General features: G+C 40.2%; 3 protein-coding genes across 4 annotated transcripts; 2 read left to right on the top strand and 1 right to left on the bottom strand.

Annotated features, from left to right (window-relative positions):
- The first annotated feature begins 1,114 nt into the window (after positions 1-1,114).
- Positions 1,115-3,612, top strand: mibp2 (muscle-specific beta 1 integrin binding protein 2). Of its 2 annotated transcripts, XM_069682930.1 has the most exons (8): positions 1,115-1,362; positions 1,979-2,069; positions 2,289-2,337; positions 2,531-2,720; positions 2,818-2,889; positions 2,977-3,083; positions 3,172-3,266; positions 3,347-3,612. In XM_069682930.1, exons 1-7 carry the CDS (start codon positions 1,337-1,339, stop codon positions 3,255-3,257), a joined length of 621 nt encoding a protein of 206 aa, XP_069539031.1. In that variant the 5' UTR covers positions 1,115-1,336; the 3' UTR covers positions 3,258-3,266; positions 3,347-3,612. The 2 variants fall into 2 exon arrangements, with proteins under 2 accessions (XP_069539031.1, XP_069539105.1); XM_069683004.1 differs by lacking the exons at positions 1,115-1,362; positions 2,289-2,337 and having other exon boundaries at positions 1,982-2,069.
- An 8,874-nt stretch (positions 3,613-12,486) lies between these two features.
- bloc1s6 (biogenesis of lysosomal organelles complex-1, subunit 6, pallidin) lies at positions 12,487-16,183 on the bottom strand. Its single transcript, XM_069658555.1, has 6 exons — positions 15,948-16,183; positions 15,648-15,750; positions 14,909-15,068; positions 14,234-14,321; positions 14,044-14,130; positions 12,487-13,920 (listed from the first exon to the last, which is right to left on the bottom strand). The coding sequence occupies exons 2-6, from the start codon at positions 15,709-15,711 to the stop codon at positions 13,801-13,803; spliced, it is 519 nt and encodes a 172-aa protein (XP_069514656.1). The 5' UTR covers positions 15,712-15,750; positions 15,948-16,183; the 3' UTR covers positions 12,487-13,800.
- On the top strand, positions 16,124-23,985 carry slc30a4 (solute carrier family 30 member 4). Its single transcript, XM_069658567.1, has 8 exons — positions 16,124-16,237; positions 16,555-17,078; positions 18,382-18,528; positions 18,973-19,126; positions 19,406-19,613; positions 20,131-20,236; positions 20,322-20,456; positions 22,809-23,985. The coding sequence occupies exons 2-8, from the start codon at positions 16,682-16,684 to the stop codon at positions 22,961-22,963; spliced, it is 1,302 nt and encodes a 433-aa protein (XP_069514668.1). The 5' UTR covers positions 16,124-16,237; positions 16,555-16,681; the 3' UTR covers positions 22,964-23,985.

The following is a 23,985-nucleotide window of genomic DNA, read 5'->3' on the forward strand; positions in this document are numbered from 1 at the left end:
TATGAATAGAAATGTTAAGAGCTGAACTGACTTCCACACTTGGCGACATCCTCTTCATAGTTGAGGTTCTCGAGGGTGTAAACCCCGACATAAGTAATATTTTGGTGCAACCTCAGGAAACTGTGTCATGGAGTTGGTTGGGACGTTTCTAAACAAAACAGAGGTCAGCTGCAGGCTGGTGGAATAAACACCACAGCAATGTCTGTGTTCAGAGATGTTGTCCTTTGTTGATTCTGTTTTGTCTCTGACTCTGATTCAGAATATGAACTGTTTCCTATGGAAGTGCTGGTGGCCCTATCTCAAATATTATGTGTATTGTGAGTGAGTATCTGATAACACTGCAACAATAACAAAGCAGCTAAGCTGAGAAATGTATCTGACAGGTCATCTGCACAATGCCCTCAATGCAAAGTTGGCTAAGAGCTCACATGTGCCTGTTAAAAAGAGGCCCAGTCTTCCTATAGATAAATTACATGCTGCCAACAACTGAACTACACAATATCTATTCTTGTTTATATTTTTCCTGCTTTCAGGTAGTTTTATTGTGAAGGTAAAAAATCTTCTTTTTGTCTTTTATATTGTCTTCTGTATAGAATCAATTTATTGAACAAGATAGCAGCTATACCACTATGTGAAGTGCTATACAGTCTCTGTAAAACATGGGTTATAAAAGTACTTGTTATAAGGAGATTGTCCACTGTGAGTGTTATTATATATCGTGTGTTATTATTAGACATTAATTTTTGTAAATAGTATTTTACTGCTGAACTTAATTGAGTTGCAGCGAATCTTATGTAATAAGACATCGTTTAGGTTAAAAGAAAAATACTTGCAAGTGGAACTATAAACGAGCATACAATTATATAACAGTCAAGTAAAGAGCAAGGAAGGTGAGTACAACAAGTACTTTTTTCCATTTTTTGCCTGAAAATTAAAATTACATCATGGGCAGGGTAGAAGAAGTCAGAGTGGGCGGCGGGGAGGAAGAAGGACGGATCTGCGGTCACTCTCGTTCCTGATTGGTTGTTCTGGGTTTTCTGTGCAGCGCGAGGTGTTTAAATAGCCAATCACAGACCTCTCTGAAGTATGTGTAGCAGCAGCAGCGAGCCGACGGTTCTTTCTCGGTGGAACACCGCGTCCGAGCGACACCTCTGTCCCTGCACTCACCATTACTCACTTAACTCAAGTGCCATGGAGGAATCGAGTAGTTGACGTTTCCTGTTGCAACCTTCTCTTTTTAAGCTTTCTTCCCGTCTGATCACTCCGATCCTGAACCGGTTTTATTAACGTTTTGAACTCTCGGTGACTTTTTTGCAAGCTTTGACCAACCGACATCATGAAGTACATCATCGGCATCGGCGGGTGAGTGTTGGCGAATGAATGGCCGGGAGCTAAGCTAGGCTAAGCTAAGCTAGCAAAGCAATCTTCTGCTAGGCCGATACACGTGGAGAAGGCGGTCATGACATTCGTTAAATTGTTGCTCTCTCTTTGTTGTACTGCAGTTTGAACAATTCAGAAACCTAACGTCAGTTTTCATTATAAAATGTAAATATTAAATGTAAACCTCTGGTTATAAATAAACAGCAAACGCCAGTGGTTATAAGCATGTAATAGAAAAAAAAAACGCCCGCCATATAGCCAGTGGACGCACCCTTTTTTTTTTTTTTTTAAATGTATGGATATAAATGCTAAATGCCAACTAAACGTAAAAAAATTCGTTACATGGAGAAAAAAAATGGTGCTAGGATGATGTTTGTTTTCTAGTGAAATATTTTGTTTGTAAAATAAGTCCTAACTTATTAGGGAATCATCATCAGAAATATGACTTGTGTTTAATGTGTACTTGCACTTTCAAATGGACGTTAAAGATACAATATTTTATACAGTGGTCTAATCATTAGTCTTGACGCTGTATAATCCTAAATATGAGTTGCATCATCCACCATTCATTTTTTTTAAATTGCTTTCTTCCATGCAGCGTAACCAATGGAGGAAAAACCACCCTCACCAACAGACTGATCAAGAACCTGCCCAACTGTTGTGTTGTCCATCAGGATGACTTCTTCAAGGTGAGCCACATACACACACCTGTCAAATTATATACTTTTGACTAAAGTTAGCCAAGGGGATTGCTCTGAGTAACAGGAGTTAATGGGGGTGTTAACACTTTTGCTGCCTGTGTTAAAAGATAAAGTTTGATCTAGTGTGTTAAAACACGTATCAGAGCCCTCCATATAGCAGAGTGTAGTGGTATGTACCTTGGTACATTTTATCAATGTATGTTTCAGCCCCAAGATCAGATTGAAGTTGGTGAAGATGGCTTTAAGCAGTACGATGGTAAGCCTGGGTTTTTATGAAAGGGTTTGTGTGCCTGTGGGTGCGCGTCTGTTTGTCTTGTATGATTGCTCCTGCTGTAATGTTTCATTTGTAATCTGCATGCCATATAAATAAGTAAATATACTAAACATTTGTTTCTTAATTGCTCCTCGCAATTTTCTATACGCTTTTTTTTCTCTCGCTTTGCCCTCAGTCATCACTGCTCTGGACATGGACGCCATGATGAGCACGATCTACGCATGGTTAGAGAACCCGGTGAAGTTTGAGAAGTCTCATGGCGTTAATAACACCCTGGATACTGAGATCGTCCCAAAGTCTGACAAAAAGGAGGAGGAGGAGACTCGCATCCTTATTGTTGAGGGCTTTCTTCTTTACACCTACGGGTAAGAATGTGTGCACACTACTTTCCTATTAGGTTTAGTTTCTCACTTTAAAAATGTTTACAGTAAGCCTTGACGAGTATTTCTCCCTCTTTTGCAGACCTTTGATCGACGTGCTGAACCAACGTTACTTCATTTCCATCCCGTACGAAGAATGCAAAAAGAGGAGGTGGTAAGTGCTACAGTGTTCACTGTTCATTAGTGTCATTTATCTGCTTTTGTTAAGCTTGTTTGTAACCTGTATTGTGTCTCTCTGCAGCTCCAGGAACTACTCTGTGCCGGATCCCCCCGGCCTATTCGATGGCCACGTCTGGCCCATGTATTTGCAACACAAGAACATCATGGAGGCAACAGATGTTGACGTCTGTAAGTGTGCATTGTTTTTGTTTTCATGTGTTCCCATTTGAAGGTGAAAGTTACTCATGTTGATTTCATGTATTTATGCTTTTTACAGTGCAGCTAGATGGAACCAAGTCGAAGGAACAGCTGTTCAACTTCGTCTACGGCGACATCCTGAATAACATCCAGAAGTCTCTTTAACAAACAAAGGTACACAAAAATCGTCTTAACTGTTCTGTTACAAAATCTCCTCCTAAATGCAAGTTTCTGACCATTTTTCTCTATTGCAGGTCATACGATCGGCTAAAAGGAGCATATACTCGAGCCTGCGAGCAGAAGACCACCTTGCCTTAAGTCTCTACCTGGCAGCTCATTTAGCTGACTGCTACGAATTCTTTTGTAAATGTTTTTAACTGGCAGCATCTGATGCTGACATGATTTTATATCTTCCATATTTATTGCTTTGTTACAGCCTAAACTCCGAAGAGAGTTGATGGATATGTTCAGAGGATGGTTGCACTTAGATGCTTATGTCAATAAATGAGCCTCCTGACAATTCTGTGCTTCTGTGATTACTCGTTTGTCTCTTACTCCTATGGTAGTAAAAAAAAAAAAACCCCAAAAATACAACTTTTAGCATGTGTCTACATTTGTAATTTTAAAGTGTAATGCAGGCCTTATTTTCAACACTTGCAGCCTTGGCAGCGGCAAAGTTAATTGCAAAGAGCAGATGGCTTTCACTATCGTGCTCCCAGGCAACAGTTGGTGTGAGCGATAAGAGGAATCACAAGGTAGAACCTCGTGATCTCACGTTCAGAGCACAAGCCTTATCTAAATTCAGACGCCCTCGTGCTATTTCCCTAGAAGTGTTACTAAACTTCAGAGGTGCTTTTTTTTTGTTTTTACAGGGCAAATTCTTAGTGTGATAATGCAGATAATGTCTCTAAAATGGAAGTAAATTCATCCTGCATGTAGGAGGATCTATTTTCAACATATTGGACCAATGTGTAAAGCACATGTTCTACAAACAAAGCCTGTTATGTTAGTTTAGGTATCCTGTTGCTGTAATAAAGGCTCAACTGTCCAGTTTTCCAGTTAGAAATAACTGCACATCACCGGATGCAAGCAGACTCATGAGGAGAATGTGGATAAAGATATGGTGGATGACCCAAATTCACTCCCACACCACTCTGTCTTTCAGTGAATGTGTTATTGAGCATTGGTTTAAACCTAAGCCAAAGACATTTAATCTTGCATTGCAGTTTTACCCCAAATGCAATAAACAAACCCAATATTTGTCAGATTGTGTTCAAAGCTGCAGTAACAGTTATGGCTGCTTGATTTGTTATTACGGCAGCCTTATAAAAATGTTTATTTGTATATTCCTTTGATTTTATGTGAATATACACTCATAAGGCGGGCTGTCATGTTTCTATAAGCTAAAGCAAAAAATGCTCATCTTTGGTTGCATAAGTAGAAGAAGACTTTTTTTTACCAGCTTGAGCAATTATGTAAGAGCATAATAATGCATTGATAATTGTGTGTTAATGTTTATTTAGTTGTAATGGAAAAGTACAGCTCATGACATGTAAAGTCAACATCTATAGAAGTGTGGATCTATCTGAGTCATGGGTGTGCCCGCTCGGCCCCTCTGAGGGAGTGAAATCGGTTTCAAGCGGTCCCTTCTCCACTCTGCTGTAAAAGCACATGTTATGTAATGTTACTATAGACATGTCTGGAAGTAGGTCAGCGCTGTATGGAAATTCAGGGGGAAAAAAATTCTGGCCTGAACTGGCCTAAATATGACGAGCTTGCTGTTTTGCGACCCTTTGTTGTCCTGCACACGGGATCCTGCTCTTGTATTAACAGATCCGTTTAACTGTTACGTAATAGTTTTAAAAAAAATACAACTTCTGTTTTTTTCATTTAACAAAGAAACTCATGTGCTTTTTAAAACAAACTACATGATATTTTTAGATCTTTTGCATGAAATCCTTTTCCAGTCAACAGCACTGTCTTCCTGCTGCTGCATGTGTCACTCTGGAACAAAACAAGCCTCAAATGTTGATATTACTCTACATGCACGACAGACGGAGGTCTGACTAAGACAAAGACACGTGTTGTATTTTCACAGAGCACAAAGCAGCTACTATGGGTTTCTCTGGTTCCAGACAGACGGCATGATTGACACACCAGTGGCTCTGCAGACACACATGGGCAGACGGTGAACATCTGTCTTTTCTTTTACTTTCAGAGTAACTAAGCTTTAAGTTTTACCATCATATTAATGCAATTCTATGGCCCGAAATGACTTGTCAGTATTTCCTCCACCCATTTCCACCCTTGGTATATTACAAAATATCTGCCGTTTGTGTCCTCACACACACGAATGTTCACATCTGTGTGAACTTCCAGCTCTTCCGGTGTGGCTCTGCGATTGTAGAGATTGCCCGCCCTGAGGTTTGATTCATTCACCGACTTGAAAACACAACCAGAGGCTAAACAATATGTAGCGATTGTGATTCAAACTCTAGAGTATTCCTTTCTTGTGACCGTTCAAACTTAGGTTAGAAGTAAGTCAACTTCAGTGGCTGTTGTAGTGTTTGAGTTTGAATAGTTTACAGTCCATTCAAATGTAGAGGAAGGGGGAGAGAGAGACAGTGAGTGGGAGATCCTGTTACAATCCCATCCATCTTGGGAATTTCCTGCAGCCCACTTTAGGATCAGCAGGACAAACACCAACATACCTCATTAGACGTCTGTACAATGCAATCCTTGTACTTGGACCAAACTTTGCAGTAGCATAACGTTTTACTTTGTATTTATTTTGCAAGACATTCGTCTGTCAGTGTTCTTTGTGTGAGGTTCTGGCTCTGAAGCATGTCCTCTGTGTGCTCATACGGCTCGACATTTTAGCAGCAACTCAACATATGCTTTGCTTTGATGCCAGGAATCATTTTGCGATGGTGTTAATTTCCTCAGGGGGCAGCTAACTCGTTTTAAAACGGGTGTGACTTCACAGCGCGTACTAGCGAGTCGGTCTAGACGTGAATGCGAGAGATAAGCAGTTATGTAACCTTGACTGCTGCTGGCTGGCCCCCTTTGAAAGAAAAGGAGTGACTGTTTCGCTGTGGACAAAAGCCTGGCTGCACATGATTTACTGACCTAATACTTTGCCATGCTGTAGCTTTTTTTTTTTTTTTTTTAACCATACACCAAAATTCAATGGGTTTCTAAGCGGCAGCCACAAAGTTAAATATAAAAGCAATAAGCTTAAACTGCATTTTCTCAGGAAAGTGGGTTCCAGGTTGCATAAACTCATAAACTAGGTCACGGTGAACCCATTGTCCGCAGATCCAATATCTCCTGGCCGAATATCATCCTGTTGATAGAAGACATCGTCCTCTGACACCCGTACTGCCCCTAGGCTGCAGCAAACCCTGCAGTTTTCTAAACCACAGCGACCACCACACACTAAGAGGGCTGCACTACTGGCTGTTGTTTGTGTACGTGAGCGAGTCTGCCTGAGTGTAAGTGTGTCTGTGCTGCAGCCGTCTCCTCACACACCTCACCACACACAGCGCATCCAAAAAGCAGAGGAGGAAGCAACAGTCTGCTGTGGTTGACTCAAATAGAGCACATAAACAACACCATAAATCCTCCCGTCAGACCTCTAACTCCATGCAGTTAAGGTTTGGATTATCACATCTCCACCTCACGCAGGTCAGACAGGACATGGCCGTGAAACCACTAACCATGCTGGCTGTGGAGGTGACTGAGGCCTCCTGTCTGAAAACAGCTTCTTCGTCTCGCTGACAGATTTGCAATGCATCCTTTAACATATGTCTTCTATTGTCTCCTGCTAAGAAAAGAAGAAAAAACAGACTGCATTTATTTAATCAAATCATCCTTTCCACCACAATTACACTCTGCTCTTAAAATCCTCCTCTTCAGTTTCTGTATTTACATCTTTAACTACAGTCTAAAAGTACATTTTACTTTAAAGCAAGTCATCTTCAAGCAAATATATATGAAAATAAACAGAACTAAGAACCTTAAGATGCAGCTAAAGGTTCAGGATTACAGGTTCAGGTTACATGTTCTCCTTGTGCACGCGTGGGTTCCCTGCAGATACTCCGGCTTCCTCCCACAGTCCAAAGACATGCTCGTTAGGTTCAATGGTGACTCTTAATTGCCCGTAGGTGTGAATGTGAGCGTGAAAGGTTGTCTGTCTCTGTGTGTCAGCCCTGTGATTGACTGGTGATCAGTCCAGGGTGGACCCCGCCACTCACCCAATGACAGGTGGGATTGGCTCCAGCCCCCCGCGACCCTGAACAGGATAAGTGGAATAGATAATGGATTATAATCTATAGGCAAGATACCATGTTGAAATTTTAAGTTCAATTGTTTTTTATTTGTTCCTGCATGGTTAAAGACAAAAGGGCCATCCGAAGGCATTTCTGGGGCCCTCGGCAGAACTTTATTTGCACCCACTCTTCATTAATACATTTAAATAACCGAAAATCACCAAAATGCTTGAAACTTGAGCATCTTGTTTCTTGTTAATGAAATCCAATAAAAAGTGGCATTTTGTTACAAAAAAATGCAGATAATATAGACCTAAAATTTCTGTTTTCTCCCGCAAGCCCCTGCCCAACTTTTATATTTGATGTCAGACTCAAGCAGAGCTTTCCTTTTTTTAGTCTTCACTATAGACCAACCCACCCTCGGAAGAACGAAAAAAACTAACAGCAATAAGAGTTGCAAAAGACATTTATATATGTAAAGCCACTTTATTTAGACATACACTGAAAACATGTCAAACAAACCACAAAGTGAAAGTCCTTAAACATTTGTTTTCTTCTGTTACCCCACCAAAGAAAACAACAAGTAGGGACAGGCTGCATTTATTTAATCAAATCATCCGTTTCCCTTCACCACAACTACTCACTCTTCAAAGCCTCCTCCTAAATTTCTATATTTAAAGCTTTTACTACAGCCTAAGAGGAGCCAATGAAACCAGCCATTCATGCAATAAAACCCTTTATGACGCTCAGGGTGGTTGTAAGGACTTGTTTTGAAAATGTGACCCATCTAAAGCCGACATGGCAGCGAGATGAGCGCTGTTAATGCCGCACCTGTGGGGCTGCTGTGAAAACAGCTTTTCACCTACTATGCGGTTCACCCGTCTGTCTGTGTTTACTCTGAGTGGAGCTGGCGTTGGGAGAAATTATACCACAGTCCAGACACAACAAGACGCTCTGTGACCCACACTTGGAATTAAACAGTTTAAATTGCACACATTTCACTGCTGTTGCTGGAACTCAGAGGTGGTGGAAGAAGTATTTAGATCGTTCGGTTCAGGAAAAGTGGAAATACCAGAGTTTGAAAACACTCGGGTTAAAGTGCAGTCAAAGTTTTTGCTGAAGTACAGTTGCATAAGTATTTGAAGGTCTGTGCACTCAGATAACAAAGCTACACCTTTTTCTGAATAGATTTTATGATCTGATAATTACTATGGAACCATTTGCATATGTAAACAACTACGAACTCCAGAAGGGTCCAGACATATTGTGCCAACTGGTCAGTTAATACCCAAAACTAAAGCATGTCTTGCATGTCATGTATTGAAAAAAAAAGTTCACTCGGTTTTCATAAACTTGCTGCACACACAGGCCCGAATACACACAGGACCGTATGGACATGCACTAATGGAGAGACGTTAGAGTGAGAGGGCTGCACATGGACATGGGCCTGGAGCAGTTGGGGGATTCGGTGACCTGCTCAAGGACACCTTGATAGTCCTAAAGAAAGGAACTGGCTACCAGCCCTAATTCCATAGTTGGTCTGTACCGGGACTTGAGACAGCACACTTCGGTTCCCAAGTCAAGTCCCTACTACAGACTGAGCTACTGTATACCCCCCCATCACCAAAACCAAATTTCAAGACCTTTTTTATTTTAGATCTGCTTAATGAGTGCTAGACATTTCACTAAAAGCTACATTTGCTTCATTTTGTATCGATCTTAGCGACCCCTGTAAACAAAGCAGTACGTCTTATCTCTTTGCTGATCCTGTCCTGCACATTTGTGAGTCGTGTTATCTGACAGAAAACATCCTCTTGCTGTCTTTGAACTGTCAAACACGTCACTCACTGTGAATGTTTTTGGTGGACAGCAAAAACAGAGGCTGACACGGACCCGGAAACAGCGGTAACAGGCTTTAAAAATGGCTAAATAGAAATAATATTCTCGCTGGTGGTCTTGTTGGGTTTTGTAGTTCATACAGAGGCATTAGTATGAATTTCAGTGTTTCCTAACCAGTTAGAAAACTTCATGTTCTGCCCCTTTATACCACTACTCAGACTATACTTTGTACTTATTGTTTGACAGCTCTAGTTAATAGTTTATTTGCTGAATATTAGTAAAGGCCAAAGTTGTTAATGTTTGCCTTGTGGCCCTCAGCAGTTATATCCAGCCATGTCAAGGTGAATCTACTTGGACTATAGTATGTATTGTCAGGTTGTTTTAAAGTTTTAAAACTGTGCATAATATTCTATATGTTGATCGTATGTTATGGAGATAAAATCTTTCTCTGCAAAGCAACTACTAAGTACAGCTGTCAGACACATGCTGTGGAGTGAGAAGTCCTCTACAATAAAAACACTGAAGCACAAATGTGTCCAAACTTGTTTCACGTCGATGTATGTGATCTAAATAAATATAAGATGATTGTTTTGGAGAGATGTGGTGGTTACATAGTAAACAGGCCTTCTTAAATATCTCTGTACCATCTGTTGAGTCACAGAAACCTAATTACTAATGTCCTCCGCGCCCACTTATCCAGACGTGCGTACGTAGCGTTATATAAGAGCTGGTGGAGAAGGGAAAGTAACCTCACTTACTGTCATCTGGTCAGAAACACCACTAACAGATATGTTTTCCAGAACCTTCAGTGCAGCTCTTCACATGGTACACAGCGTGCAGGAGTACCACACCAACCAAATGGTAAAAACCTGAGGGCAATAATAACATGATGCAAGCGTCCTCAGTGTGGGCCTGAGGACCATATCCTGTTATGGTGGGTCTGGGAGCGGCCTGGTGCTGCCAGTCTGAACCCGACCACAGCCTCCCACTCCTCATCCGTCTGAATCACTGTTTACTAAGACAAGAAGGCTGTCCGCTACACAACATCATCATCTGCTGCTGCTGCTGCTGCTGCTGCTCCATGTCTGTGACTCGTTTGTGGCTTTGGAGAGGGGGGGGGGTTGTGTTTTCCCCGACGGCCAGGTTTCTAAAAGCAGACACAAGTTTAAACCAAAAGCTTGGAGGAGTAGGGCGCAGCCTCGGAAACCACTGCCTCTCTAAGCTGTCTGACGCTGGAGCCTCCTACGCCCCCTCCTGCTGGAAAAACATCGCCCTATTCAATCAGAGTATTAACTTATTAAGAGCAGATCCTGTTAGAGATGAAGTAGTATGAATGAAAACGAGGTGAAAGGTGAAAATCAGACACAGAAGTTGTTTTTGAAGTGACAAAAAACCAATTAATTATTAAAAATGAGAACATGAGGTGCTCCTGGAAGTTCAGGAAAAAGCTAGAAAGTTAGCCAGATTTTTAGAATAATTTATGAATATATGGATAATTAATTATTGGCCAGATTCCTTATAGATATTATTCAATGCATTTTAATATTTTTTCCCCATGCTAGGGGTCTCAATCAGACTTTAATTTGTCCCTACCCTTCATTCATGAATCCAGATCACCTAACACCATCAGAGCACAGCAGCGAATCAGAATCTGCTTGCTTCTGATAAATAAAATACAATAAAAAATTGCAGTACAAACAAAAAAAGGCAGATTATATAAACCTGCAAGATTCTGGTTGTTCTTGTTTTCAGGTATTTGACTTAAAAAAGCCCTGGTGGAAAGCAGAACCTATTTCTTCCTTCCTTTCTTAAATCACCACATAACACTGACCCACTTTGAGAAGAACCAAAAAAACTAACAGCAATAATTGTTCCAAAAAGCATACATAAATGTGGGCCATATTATTTTGACATACACTGAAAACATGTCAAACAAAACCCAAACTCAAGGTACTGAAAACTATATTCACAATGTGGTTTCTGCAAAGCCCCACTTCCATCCGAGTGGCATCTGGTTGCCCCTTTCTCCCTGAACCTGGACCCCTCCGTGGCCACACTGTGGTGCAGTTTCCGCTCCAAGAGGCATGGGGCGGGGGCGGACCAAGCCATGTTGGTTTTGACTGAGTTTCCTGCCGTAGTAGTGAGTATAAAATTAGAGTTTTATGTGAATTGGACGGGGGTGGCACAGACACATGCTTGTGTTGGGAAAGAGAGGAATGTAACCTACTTTTCTGTCAACAAACTCCTGTTTGTGCGGCTGGTACGAGACAATGAGGGAGAAGAAGTGTGTGAAAAGAGGCGATGTTTGTTGAAAACATTTGTCCAGTGTTGACCAATTCAGTGACAATTTGAGGTTTATGGGGGAAAAGACGAGACGCAAGATTCAGTAAACAAACTTCAGTCCTGGAGTTTCATTCTACCAGTTTGTTGTTCAGGTCATATGTCCCTGATTAAGTAGATGTAATGAAAAACAAGAAGACATCAGGGGCTGTGAAATACTAGTTTACATCCTAAATCTTACATTTTGTCAGATGCCTGAATGGCAGTCTGCACATTTTCATTAAAACCAAATAAAGCAATGAACTTAACTCAATAATAAGTCATCCCTCTCTGGTTGTATTTGCGCACATCAACAAGTGTAAAAACGTTGAAGCTGGACAGGGAACAAGGACTCCATTTGTCTATCTGGTCTCTGCTGACACCTGGTGGACAATGACGCGTAACGCAGTTCATAAATTAAAGTATTTTGCAGGTGGGCCTGAAAAGAGGTCATTTACACCATGTTTTGGACATGAATATATTTTACATTCTTACTTAGAAGTGTGCTAACACTACAGTAGGTACGGTAAATGAACCTTAAAATAGTGTCAAAATGTAATGTATACTTATGATCTAAAACTAGCGTCATATGAAGTTTATTCTGTTTAAAATGTTCCAAGTCATGTGTGCAATCAGTTTGGGCTTTTATTTTGAAGACCGGTTTTCCACGTACCTAGCCGTAAAACCGGAAGTACGAAAGAATACCGTTAGAGCGGAATTAATCGACTTAAAGACCATGGAAACGCCTCTTAATGCTCCTGTTGCAATATTAAGCAACTAATTACAGTTACTCAAGCTCTTACGCCGAGTGTTTGAAATAAGGCCTACATGAAAGAAAATACAAACTTCCTAAACCGTCAGGTCAAGTGCCATAATTCTCTAGCTTGGGATGCTAAATCCAAAGATGTTCTGACACCAGGAGAAAAATAAAAATGGCAGTCACACGTTTCTACAAACCAGTTTGCTTTGCTTTTATTATTAACTGTACAAACAGCGGGTTTCCAGGTGTAAGTAGTGCATAGAGGCCTCTTGAAATGTCTCAAACAAATATCTAAATGCTGTGTTTGGTGTGGGCAAAGTTTGGTTCATATTGTCATCTGTTCCTATATTAACTGGGCCCCAGAAGTATAGTCAGTTTAGTGCAGACCTATCTGATTTTAAACAACATCGTGTTTTATAACATTCAACACTAACAGGGCAGCAACAACATATATTAACACTTAATCTTTAACAAAAGACAGCAAACAGTTCTCCTTCAGGTCATTGTCTGACGGCTGCAAAAGAGTCTTTGAGTAAGTTGATCCGTTCTCTGGGAAGTGCTCGAGTTTCGAGTCATCACAGGTTGATAGTGGGAAGTACCAGCATTTGATGATTTAGTCCATGTCTTTGGTTTGTGGTGATCTTGGCAACGTCAGATATGAAGGATCATACCAGAGTCTTTGCAAGTTTTAGCCCATTAACTTAGAATTACATATACTCTTTATTAAGCAAACCATTTTCCAAAGCAGAGAAAAGCCATAAAGTATTTTTTTCCTATAGAGACAGATTACACTTTCAAATTAAAACACTCTTGGTTTCCTATTGCAGTCTAGGTATGATGAGTGTCCTGTAAACAATATCAGAAATACTGAAAATAACAGACATTACCAGTCTCCTCTGAAATACTTTTGGAAACAAATCAAAGCAGAAATATAAAATAAAATAAATGCAAATATTAAAAGACTATCTCATTCCTTTCAAAGAAACTTCATACCATTTCTTACAGCGCGTTGTGCAGAATATTCCCCCCAATGCTCCTTTAAAAGTATTTCAGTAACAAAAAGGATGCAAACCTACACTTAAGCTGATTTCATGTTGACACTGCAACTGAGGTTAGATTTGTCTTTACCTTAAAAACCTGCTGAGACATCAAACCTTCTATAGAAAGGTGAATATAAAAAATAAAAGTAATGTCTACTTTATGATTTAAATGGCAAATGTGCAGTAATTCAAAGCAAACTTGGCACATCAATCAGCACTGTCAACTGCATTACGGTGTGACTAATATTGCTTGATAGGAATTCTTAGCGGAATCTCATTTTGCATCTCTTTCCTCACTTTACCTGTCTAATTCTCCTCTTCATTTTGTCATATTTAAGCACAAATGCCGGAAAATTATTTTATGTGCGCTTTGGGAAATGGTCAGAAGTATTTAACATATAGTTGATATCTAATGAATAGGCTAAAACTTGCAAAACCATCCATATGATCCATTAATGCAGCAAACATACTTGGGGATCCTACGTTCTTTTAGCAGGTTTGGCTATAAGCTGCCTCTCTCTCTCCTGCTCCTTCTCACGCTGCTGCTCCTTCTCCAGCGCCTCTTTCTGCTTCTGTTGCTGCAGCTTCAGAGCTCTTTTCTAGGAGAAAACAAGAGTCAACGTATAATCTGTGCATAAATTGTTACATTTGTATCAATCCTCTAATATTAGCTCCTCATCTTTGAGCATATTCTAATGCCAAATCTGAGATGTGTGAGGTACCTTTAGTTTAGTCGTCTTTTCATGGAGCATGATCATCTCTTTCCTTATGTTGACCAGTTTATTGTGGTAAACCTTTGCCTCTGTAAACTAAAGACAATACATTTGATTAGAAACAATTCATGCTGGCTGATTTACAGAACATTAATTAATATAGAAGTGCAAATTATATTATAATTCAGCCTAAACATACCAGTGAATTGAGGTCCAGTAAGGCGTTACATTCTCTAAACTTTGTGACTTCTTGGTCCAGTGTGTCTAACAAAACCACCTGATTTTGTCTGGTAGAAAAAAAGAAGAAGAAATAGATGTTATCAAGTGTTACTCATTTTTAACAGCATCTACTGAGTGATTAGGCCGGCATAATGTCTGTATTCTAATCATTAAGACAATAACAGGAGGTTAAAAAGTGTCCCACGTGTGTGACAGACAGCTCAATTGTTTTACATGACAGAGTATGTACAAGACAACAGCAGCATGTTTATAGTTAAACTTTTTCACATTCAGACACTCAGCACTACCAGCATTAATTCAACTGGTCAACCCATCAAGCCTGCTCCTCTTGTCATATGACTTTCTGTGCCACATGTTTGTTGACAGCATACTGCAATCTGTGTATGTCTATAGGTTTGTGTGAATCACATTACTGAGTGCTGTTCAGGTATTAGGACGGCTTGTCATTAAATATCTTTTACATATCTTCTAATTTACTTACTGTGGACACACCAAATAATAGAAATGTGTGTGCTTTATTTCTTCCTTTCAAATGTAATGTACCCTCATATTTATTGGACACTTCATAATATTAAAAAAGACAAGATTTTCAAGCAAGTTTCGTGTGGTTTCAAGTTTTCAAGGAAATACTTACGTGAGCTCTTGAAGTGCTCGTTTAGAGTTCTGTAAATCTGGTAGGTAGTGACAGAGTAATCCCTCTGTGAGTTTGTCCACTGCTTTCTTATCCACAAACACATTTTCTACTGGGGATGGGCTCTCCAGGGGAAGGGGTTCCTGCTGTCTCGACTCTGGATCTGTCAGGCATTCAAAATAAAATACACAAAGCATTCAATGCTGTGTCACACAAAAACCTTTTGATAAATTATTAGGAATTTCTGTATTACTGAGGGCCAAATCAAGTATATCCAAGCATTCAAAAACAATGCTGACATGATCACTATATACACATAAGGAATTGTTTAATAATTCGTCATCAACATGACATGATCGATGATGTCTTTGACTTGCATAATGGAACTGATGGTCGGGATATCTCAACTTATGCTGCTGCTATATTGATTCTTTTAACCATTTTTAAAGATCTGTTGCTCAGATTTGACAGTTTGTGCAAATGGTTAAATAGATACATAGAACAAACAGCATGTTTAACCTTTAACTCAAAACATTGTTTTGATGCTCAGGATCCCTTCCTTTAATCCCTAGTAGTAGTGGTTACTCTCACGTGAATGAGGATGCATGAGCTTCACTGTAATAAGCACAAACTTGGGCTACAGCTGGATTCAACTAATCTCTATTTAAATCTAGACAGCCTGGTTATAGCAGGCCAGACGGACGCAGACAGCAGAGTGTAGGTTTAACATCAGAACACATACCTTCACTGTGTGGAAGTTCACTGTGGGATGAAGGTCCTTCATCTTCCATCCCCTCTACCTCCATTTGCAACGACCCTGTTTCACCCAGTCTGCTTTGTATAACCTAAAGAAGCACCAGACATCCTACTTATGATTCTTACGGAGTTATGATGTAAATTATCAGTTGAACGACTACCTCTGGGTTAGCTTATCACAACATCGAGCATCTACACGCTGAGGAAGTGCCTAGCTAGCTTGCTAACCAGACAGTTAGCAGCTCCGCATTCTGTAAACATTTAACCTCATATAAAATCATCTTACCTTTTTGGCTTTCTACTTTAAATAAGTGTAGATCCGAATAGTTGAGTTCTGTTGACCAAGACGGGAGAGACAACTGGAAGATTTTGGATTTGTTGCTGCATTGAAAAAAATAACGTCATGTGACTCATGCGTCATCACGTGACTGCATGCGGACGACACCAAACTTGCTTGTGTATTTTCCGGATGCGGAGGTAGTTAGCTGCAGTTAGGACTCTGATGTTTACACCAGTATTACCGCGTTTTAACTTGAGAACGGAATAAGTTTGTTCAACTGAAAAGTACATCTATAGGTACGTTTGGCTCCCATTTTAAACAAACTATAAGGTCATGAGGGTTTTCTTGTTTGTCGCAAACTGAAATGACAAGATAGCTAACGTTTACAAGCTAGCCTGTTACTGTTTAGCAAAGGCTGCTTTAACGGGACTGTTGTACTCAAAGTTTATCAGCTCATGTAGGAATGCGAGTTACTCATGGAGGTATCTTTTACGTATCAAGTCATCAGCCTGATAGTGACATGAACAGGTTTGTCGAGATGTTAGTGACTGCCCTGCCGTGAAAAGATGCTCCCTGTGTTCTGGTATCATTTCCATGTCTTGCTCTTTTCCAGGTGCTAAAATGGAGAATAACATGCAATCTTACAACCATACCTCGCCACTAATATGTGAATGATTACCCAAGGAGACAGTATCCGAAAGGCAGAGCTCATCTGGATATATAACTAGTACTTATTAAAGATGTCAGGTGGGCACTTCTTGAGCAGGGTGCGGTCCGCCTTCAGGAGAGAGGAAAGCGACTGGGACCTAAGCGACACGGCTCCCTTTGACTTCTCCGACGAGCTGGTGGAGGATGAGACGCCCAAATTCAACAAGCTGAAGGTCGTGGTCTCCGGAGAGATGTCAGACTACTCTGCCGGAGCTCCGTCCAACGGGGTGGCGGTGAACACGCTCGTGGTGGCGGAAGATGATGATGACTCCCTGCTGGAGTCCTCCAGCCTGGGCAGTCCTGGGTTAAACATGGACCCCTGTGACAACTGCAACAGAAAGACAGAGAATATCAAACATAGGAGAGTTATGAAGAGGCTTGCTCTTGCAGCTGTGCTGTATTTCCTTTCCATGACAGCTGAAATGATAGGTAAGCAATATCAAAGTGAACCTGACACCACATAATTAGTTTATACCAGCTGGTCAAACAGTGACTTTTCACCACAGGACACTCTATGAGCAATCTATCACAGAGGATTGGAGTACATAACTATTTAAAGGATTAAAAGTTGTGTTTGTCTTAACAAGGATGTTCAGATAAACATAACTGTTGAATGCCAATACTTTACAATGATTAAACAGGGAGAGACACTTGATTGTTTGATTGTTTATTCCCTTATTAACAGTCAAATAAGTTTGAAAAAATGAGCTGTAATGCTATGTGTAAAGGGTTGGTATACCTCATAAAATATTTTCTCACTTACCCCCAGGGGTATGTCAAAATGGCTGCAGATCAGGTTTTCAGCAGTGTTTTATAGAGGGGAATGCTTGCCTGGCATTATCGAGCCTACGGTTATTTCACAGAGGAAAGTCTGTCAATGAGTGTGGCTACTGTTTTCTGTGTACTTTTTCAACACCTTGAGCAACAGAAATTACATAACAGACATCTCAATTTCACTGTGTTAAAAGGTGGAGGCAGATATCTCTGATCCTTACTATGAAAAAACTGCATGCAAAAATATCTGAAGAGTAAAAAGATTCTTTTTTTAATGCAATTTGAGTGAACTGAGTCCAGGGTGGCATTATGCAATCCAGTCATACACATTTAAATCTATATACCTGTCTGAAACCGTCAGAATGTAAAAACTAAGCTTTGTATTATTTGTTACAGGGCTGTTGTTATGAATTAATTAGGTGCTCTGTACAGGTTGCCATGTTTTTTAAAGCCCTTACCTGCATCTCTCAGCAAAATTCAAGTCTGTCAGTCTGGAGGGAAAACACTAGTGGGCCCCAGTGACTGATTACACGTCCAACATTCAACCTATCATACATGAAATCAAATACCCTGTCCTGCTGACTGCTCGTTATTAATACTCTCCTAGAGTATTGATTTATCGTTATAAAATACTTAAGTCTTTTTATCGTTTAAAACATTAGTATACCAAAAAGAAAAACAATGCTCAAACATAAAAATGACCATATTTTAATACTGGCAAAACTATTTTGTTGACCTGTGTTAGACTTAAAAAACAGAAATGTGCCTGTGGCTCAAAAGATTATCTGTTGGTTGAAATCATACTGAAAAATCCAACCATGTGCGTTGCTGTAGATGTATGCCATGGACCCTCATACATCTAAACATGTGATTTCTATCTTGAAATCTGTTCCTGCTCAAATAGCTTAGAAAGATACAATCAAATTCCATTTTAATCACGTTGTCTTTTTTCTTTCAGGTGGTTATTTATCTAACAGTCTAGCTATTATGACTGATGCTGTGCACATGCTGGCAGACCTGGTGGGCATTTTATTTTCCCTGATGGCCCTCTGGCTCTCCACAAAGCCACCCAGCAGGAGATTCACCTTCGGGCTGCATCGCCTCGGTAAGTCTCTGATTTCAGAAGGCTTCACGCTTCCTCTTTTCACTGACCCCATCTCTCCATTGCTTGTGTCATGTGTGTGGCACACTCATACTTTTGGTTTTGAGCGGAAGAATCATGTTCAGAGAGGAAGTGTGTGTTCAGCAGTGTTCAAACCAGGTCAGATTACAGATAGGATACTTTAGATTCGTTTTACAGTAAAGTGCAATTCCAAAATATCCAAAATCCAAAATATTTGGCATTATTTGGATATTGCCTCCTACACCTGCACATATTAGAGTGTAAGCTACATTTGCCCTGTACTGTTAACCTATGTATCATAGCTATTCATGTACGAACCTTCTGTCTTAAAGCTGCCAGTAAAAATATGTTTTTCTCTCCCAGCTTCTGTTTTTATTGTTGAGAATGTTACCTGTATATACAACTGATTGTGACTTCCTGGTCTAGAGGTGGTATCCGCAGTCCTCAGTGTGCTGCTCATCTATATTTTGACTGCCTTTCTGCTCTATGAGGCAATTCAGAGATCGGTACACCAAGACTTTGACATCAAAGGAGATGTTATGCTGATCACTGCAGCTGTGGGCGTGGCTTTCAACCTCATGTAAGTGAAACGCTGACATGAAAACATTGTTTAGAAAAACAGGCTTTCCAGCGACATGACAACGCTGACTGCATGTCTGTGAATGTAGAGTGTCAGCAAAAATGTAGCAGTTAAGTCCAAAGTTCTGTTTAAAATGTATTTCATAGCTTTTGTAATGTTTGACCACAGCCTGTTGGTGAATAAATGACTCACTGACTGCTGTCTGTAACCCTGTAACGTGAATTAGACAAATTGTATATCCTGCTTGTTAAGATACTCTCCCTTTTCTTGTGTCTTTAGAATGGGTTTCTGGTTAAACCAGGGTGGTCACCTTCATGGTCACTCTCACGGTCACGGTCACTCTCACGGACCTTCAGTTCCCTCAAGTTCTGGGTCGGGTCAGCAGCAGCACGGCAGCCTGGCTGTAAGAGCGGCCTTTATCCACGCTCTGGGAGACCTCCTCCAGAGTGTCGGGGTGCTCATAGCTGCCTACGTAGTCCGCTTCAAGGTACCCTGACTTTTTAATGAAAAAGTTGCTTTGAATTCTAACAGTTAACTGGGTTTACTGTAAATGTTACTTCCTACAACCATTGTTTAGGAAACTTTTAGTAACATTTCTTGAAGTAGACAAGCTAGATTTTCTTTCTAGAGGTATGGAGATGATTATTTTGGCTCACTTGTGCTTGAGTCCTGACTCTGAAACACTTTTAAAACATGTTTCTCAAATAAAATCTAGTGAGATATTTCCACAAATACTTACAAATATGTGTACATTGCAAACAATGCCTACCTCGTTTTACTACTGGATGTTTAACATGAAGTCATTTTCCAGTGGCGTATTTCTCTGTGCCTGTTGGCTGTAATTGGTGGCCCTCGGTTTGGAATTAAGATTAACTACTGAGATAGCTGAGCATGCAAGAGACGTTCAACAAAACCACATATTCATTAGAGTAACACATTTTTCTTCACTTAATAAAAAAACGCTTTTCTTTTAGTTGATGAGATGTGACCCTCTGTCTTCACAGCCGGAGTTAAAGTTGGCAGACCCCATCTGTACCTACATCTTCTCCGTTCTGGTTCTCTGCACCACATTCCACATCTTACGAGACACAACAGTCATTGTGCTGGAGGGTAAGTGTTCAGTCCCATAGTCCGGTCAGATTCTGTTGTTTGGAGTGTTTGTTGAAAGAGCTTAACAGGGTTTGTTTTGTGTCAGGTGTTCCCAGACATCTGGACACTCAGAGAATCAGAGAGGACCTTCTGAAGCTGGAGGACGTCCAATCAGTGGATGAGCTGAATGTCTGGGCGCTGACGGCCGACAAGACTGCAGCTTTAGTGCATCTCCAGTTCAGTGAGTAGCTACATAACATCAACACAACCATGTAGGCCGAGCATTTAAAGCAATGAAGAAATATATTTCTAAATATGTACAATTGTGTCCATTATAGTGATGTCTGGGATTAATTCATCGGACCAAAATGTAATGGCTGCCCATATTTACCTTTTTAATTCTTTGTTTTGAGGATAAGATAATCTGAACGGGAGTTGATGTCCTATGGCTTATTTTATAATAATTTCACATCATAGAAAATATTCAAAAACAAACAAGTATTACATGTAGAATGAATCCCATTAAGCTTAAAGCAGATGTGCAGATAAAAGGCTAATCATTAGAGCAATCATAAATCTATCTAAAATTCTTATCTTCTTTATTAGTCAGCAAATGGTGAAACATGTAGTTAGTAAGTTACTACTCAAGGTGATGTCATCCAACAGGTTTTCAGTCTGCTCACATACAGGACAAATACAATTAAAAATGAAGAAGTTGGAAGCAGCAAACATTTGGCATTCATTCTTAAATAAACACGGAACAAAGCAATATTATTTTTAATATTCAAAAAGTACAGATGATATATATATGTAATCATGTCAGCTCTTATAAAGTGATTTGCATATTTTCTTTAAATAAACATTCAACCAAGTCAACAGTTGTTTGACATCTGAACTGCTGTTGGACGCGCTGGTCGGCTCAATGTGTCTCGATTTTGGCATTTCAGTTGTTTTAAATAGTAAAGATAGATAGAGAGGGTCCAAGGACATCTGTCTCTAAGACTTTTCAGAGATTCTCAGAGGAAAACATGTCGAGGTTCTGGCGTAGCTGCCTTTGGCTCGGCCCTCTCGATCTGATAGTTTAAGTGTTCATTTGGCGGTGGCTTTAATGTCAGTGATCTGTCAGCGCAGGATTGTTTGTTTAAGAACTTCATCTCTCTGTAGCAGAGCTCTGTTGTGGAAACAGCTTGTGTCTGGCTTTTGTCTTTGTTTAAATGATGCTGCCACCCTCAGGCTTCACCGCAGGGATGATGTGCTCACACTTGTTTTCTGCCAAATGCAGCATGTCTCAGTGTGTGCGCACAACGCCGATGAGTTGGAAACTTAATGGTGGTTAAGTTGAAGTCATGCATCTGTGTGGTTAAGCTTGTTTGAAGCCTAACATGTGCTTTTTACCTCTTGCAATTGCATTTACACTTCCAAATGTTAAAATTAGTGCTCATTTCTTAAGATTAACCTTTTGTTTGCCACAATTCTTCAAAATTTGAAAGTTGCGAAAGCTTATAGGCCTTTTGTCCAGAGAAACAAGCTGATGCTAACTTTGAAGTTGGCATGCAGAAAAAAGTCATCTCATGGGGTGCTGGTTTAGCTCAGTTGGTAGAACTTGTGCACCATATACAGAGGCCACAGTCCTCAACGCGCTGGTCGCAGGTTCGACTCCCGGTCTGCCGATCATTTGGTGCATGTCATCCTCCAATCTCTACTACCGACATTTCCTGTCATTCTTCAGCTGTCCTATAAATAAAGGCAAAACCCCCCAAAAAAGTCACCTAAATTACCGTACTTGAGGTCTTGCATCATTTGCTCATGTAAAAAACTGAATATATCATCACTGTATGTGTAGATAACTCATGTTTAGCATGCTCTTGATTTATCACTAGAGGGAGCTGTTAGGTCAGTTGAACATGTGCCTTTGTAGGAAACAGAGGTTATAGCAGCAGCAAATGTTTCAATGAAGATGTAGCTATGTAACTATGGTTTGTTTCTGATTGGTGCTGTAGGTTTGATATGGACTCGCAGAAAGCACACATGTAATTAAAACATCATATGAGGGATTAGAGGTGTGAAACAAAAGTCTAAGACACTGACCTTTAAGCTCATCTCTAAATCTCTCTAAATCCTGATTCTGTAATACATAATAAAAAAAACTAAGCAGGTTTGGAGTATGTTGTGGGTTTCTATTAAAGAGCTCACAAGTACAATTCATAAACTAAAAAAAGTGAGAAAAAAAACACAAAAAATAAATTAAAAACTGATTTCTTAGGTGTACGAAACACTCCTAGAAAACTAAAAGTAATAGACTTATCCACCTGTATATTCTGCAATTATGTTGTTTTGTGTCCTACTAGTATAACACACTCAAATATGTTGATTTTATTATCCATAGAACTATTATAGGAAGGAGAGCCATTTTCCAAGCAGACGAAACGATGGCTCAGTTCATGAAGTGTCCCAGTAAACCTGCACCAGGACCCTGAAACTGTCTCTCCTAAAAGGATTTTAGTTGTACACCTGCATTTTTCTTTTTGTTACATGTCAACATTTCTGCAAGCTGTGTCATTAATACACTCCCCTAACTTTTCTGTGTTCACAGCGCCCTCTAGTGCCGATAGCTGGGAGGACGTCCAGGCAAAGGCCCGCCACCTGCTGCTTCGCACCTACGGCCTCACCAGGTGCACGGTGCAGGTCCAGACACACAGGCAGAGGGTGGTACGCAGCTGTGCGCACTGCCAGCAGCCCAACGCATAAAGACATGCTCACGCTTACACTGACAGCAGACTACACAGCACACGGAGAGCCTGGATGTCACTGCTGTCACAGCTTAGTGCCATAGAAGACGCCTCAGTATTTGTTTATTAAAGACTGGTGCCAAAGGACGGCTCAATGGCAGATGCAGATTTGCAATTTAAGGTTCACTTCAGCCTCCAGGGAACTTATGCAAAGCTTTGTGAGTGGAGTTTGAGTGGTTAGCCGAGAAGAATGAAAAAACTTGCTCTTAAGTCACCATTAAAGCCTCTTTCAACAGGTAACTTTCTTTTTGTATTTTACTGTTTGATTTTTCACAACTGATGCTTTGTCATCAGATGGAAATTGTACCCTTTGTTACTAGCTGGGAGACTGTATACTAAGATTGTGTTATTTTAATAAGAATGTCAGCAAATGAAAAGGTACCTCGTGTCATCTGATAATAACTGTGGTCACAGTGCAAATAAGCTGTACTCCTCACCACTAGCTTACATGAGGAGTTTCACCTCTAGACATGTCATCTCATCAAACTCACTTAATCATTAATATTCTTCAGCCGAGGTCGTTTGTAAGGCAGATTTTTAAAAACACAACGACCTTAGATCTTGTTAAATCAGTCTGTACGAACCAATGACACTTTAACACTGACATTTTATTCGTAGCATGTCTTTTACTTCACTGTGGCAAACAGGCAACTGACAATCAAAGTGTGACTGACTACTTTGAATGACACTGACTTCAGTTTGGTTTCAGCCTTACTCTGCTCTATACTCTGCTTTTTTTCCCATATCAGTTACTGACAGTATAATCAAGCAGACAGGGTTGAGAAATCTTCAGTATTTCAGAGTTGCAGTGTTTTTAATGAGAGAGCTGTGAGTTGAAATCTGCCAGTAATGTTGTTGATAATGTTTTCTCTGTCAAGTGTTGAGAGGCTGTGTGGAGGTAAAACTTCCCCCTCCTCTGATATTAATCATCAAGAGAAATCAGGAACTGTATCACTGTTTTTGTTTATAATAAAGTATTTA

This window comes from Semicossyphus pulcher, unplaced genomic scaffold (genome assembly GCF_022749685.1).
Source record: "Semicossyphus pulcher isolate SPU_LCO1_2020_fin unplaced genomic scaffold, fSemPul1.0.p SCAF_1, whole genome shotgun sequence".
In the NCBI taxonomy this organism is placed as follows: domain Eukaryota; kingdom Metazoa; phylum Chordata; class Actinopteri; order Labriformes; family Labridae; genus Semicossyphus; species Semicossyphus pulcher.

Excerpts from the sequence above, each read along its gene's own strand:
- mibp2 (XM_069682930.1), top strand. The coding sequence starts at position 1,337 with ATGAAGTACATCATCGGCATCGGCGG. Across the intron at positions 2,070-2,288 it reads ATCAGGATGACTTCTTCAAG|CCCCAAGATCAGATTGAAGT; the intron begins GTGAGCCACATA and ends TGTATGTTTCAG. Across the intron at positions 2,721-2,817 it reads TTTCTTCTTTACACCTACGG|ACCTTTGATCGACGTGCTGA; the intron begins GTAAGAATGTGT and ends CCTCTTTTGCAG.
- bloc1s6 (XM_069658555.1), bottom strand. The coding sequence starts at position 15,711 with ATGGAGGTAGAGGGGATGGAAGATGAAGGACCTTCATCCCACAGTGAA. Across the intron at positions 15,069-15,647 it reads TGAACTTCCACACAGTGAAG|ATCCAGAGTCGAGACAGCAG; the intron begins GTATGTGTTCTG and ends AATGCCTGACAG. Across the intron at positions 13,921-14,043 it reads AAAAGACGACTAAACTAAAG|AAAAGAGCTCTGAAGCTGCA; the intron begins GTACCTCACACA and ends GTTTTCTCCTAG.
- slc30a4 (XM_069658567.1), top strand. The coding sequence starts at position 16,682 with ATGTCAGGTGGGCACTTCTTGAGCAGGGTGCGGTCCGCCTTCAGGAGA. Across the intron at positions 18,529-18,972 it reads CTTCGGGCTGCATCGCCTCG|AGGTGGTATCCGCAGTCCTC; the intron begins GTAAGTCTCTGA and ends TTCCTGGTCTAG. Across the intron at positions 19,614-20,130 it reads CCTACGTAGTCCGCTTCAAG|CCGGAGTTAAAGTTGGCAGA; the intron begins GTACCCTGACTT and ends CTGTCTTCACAG.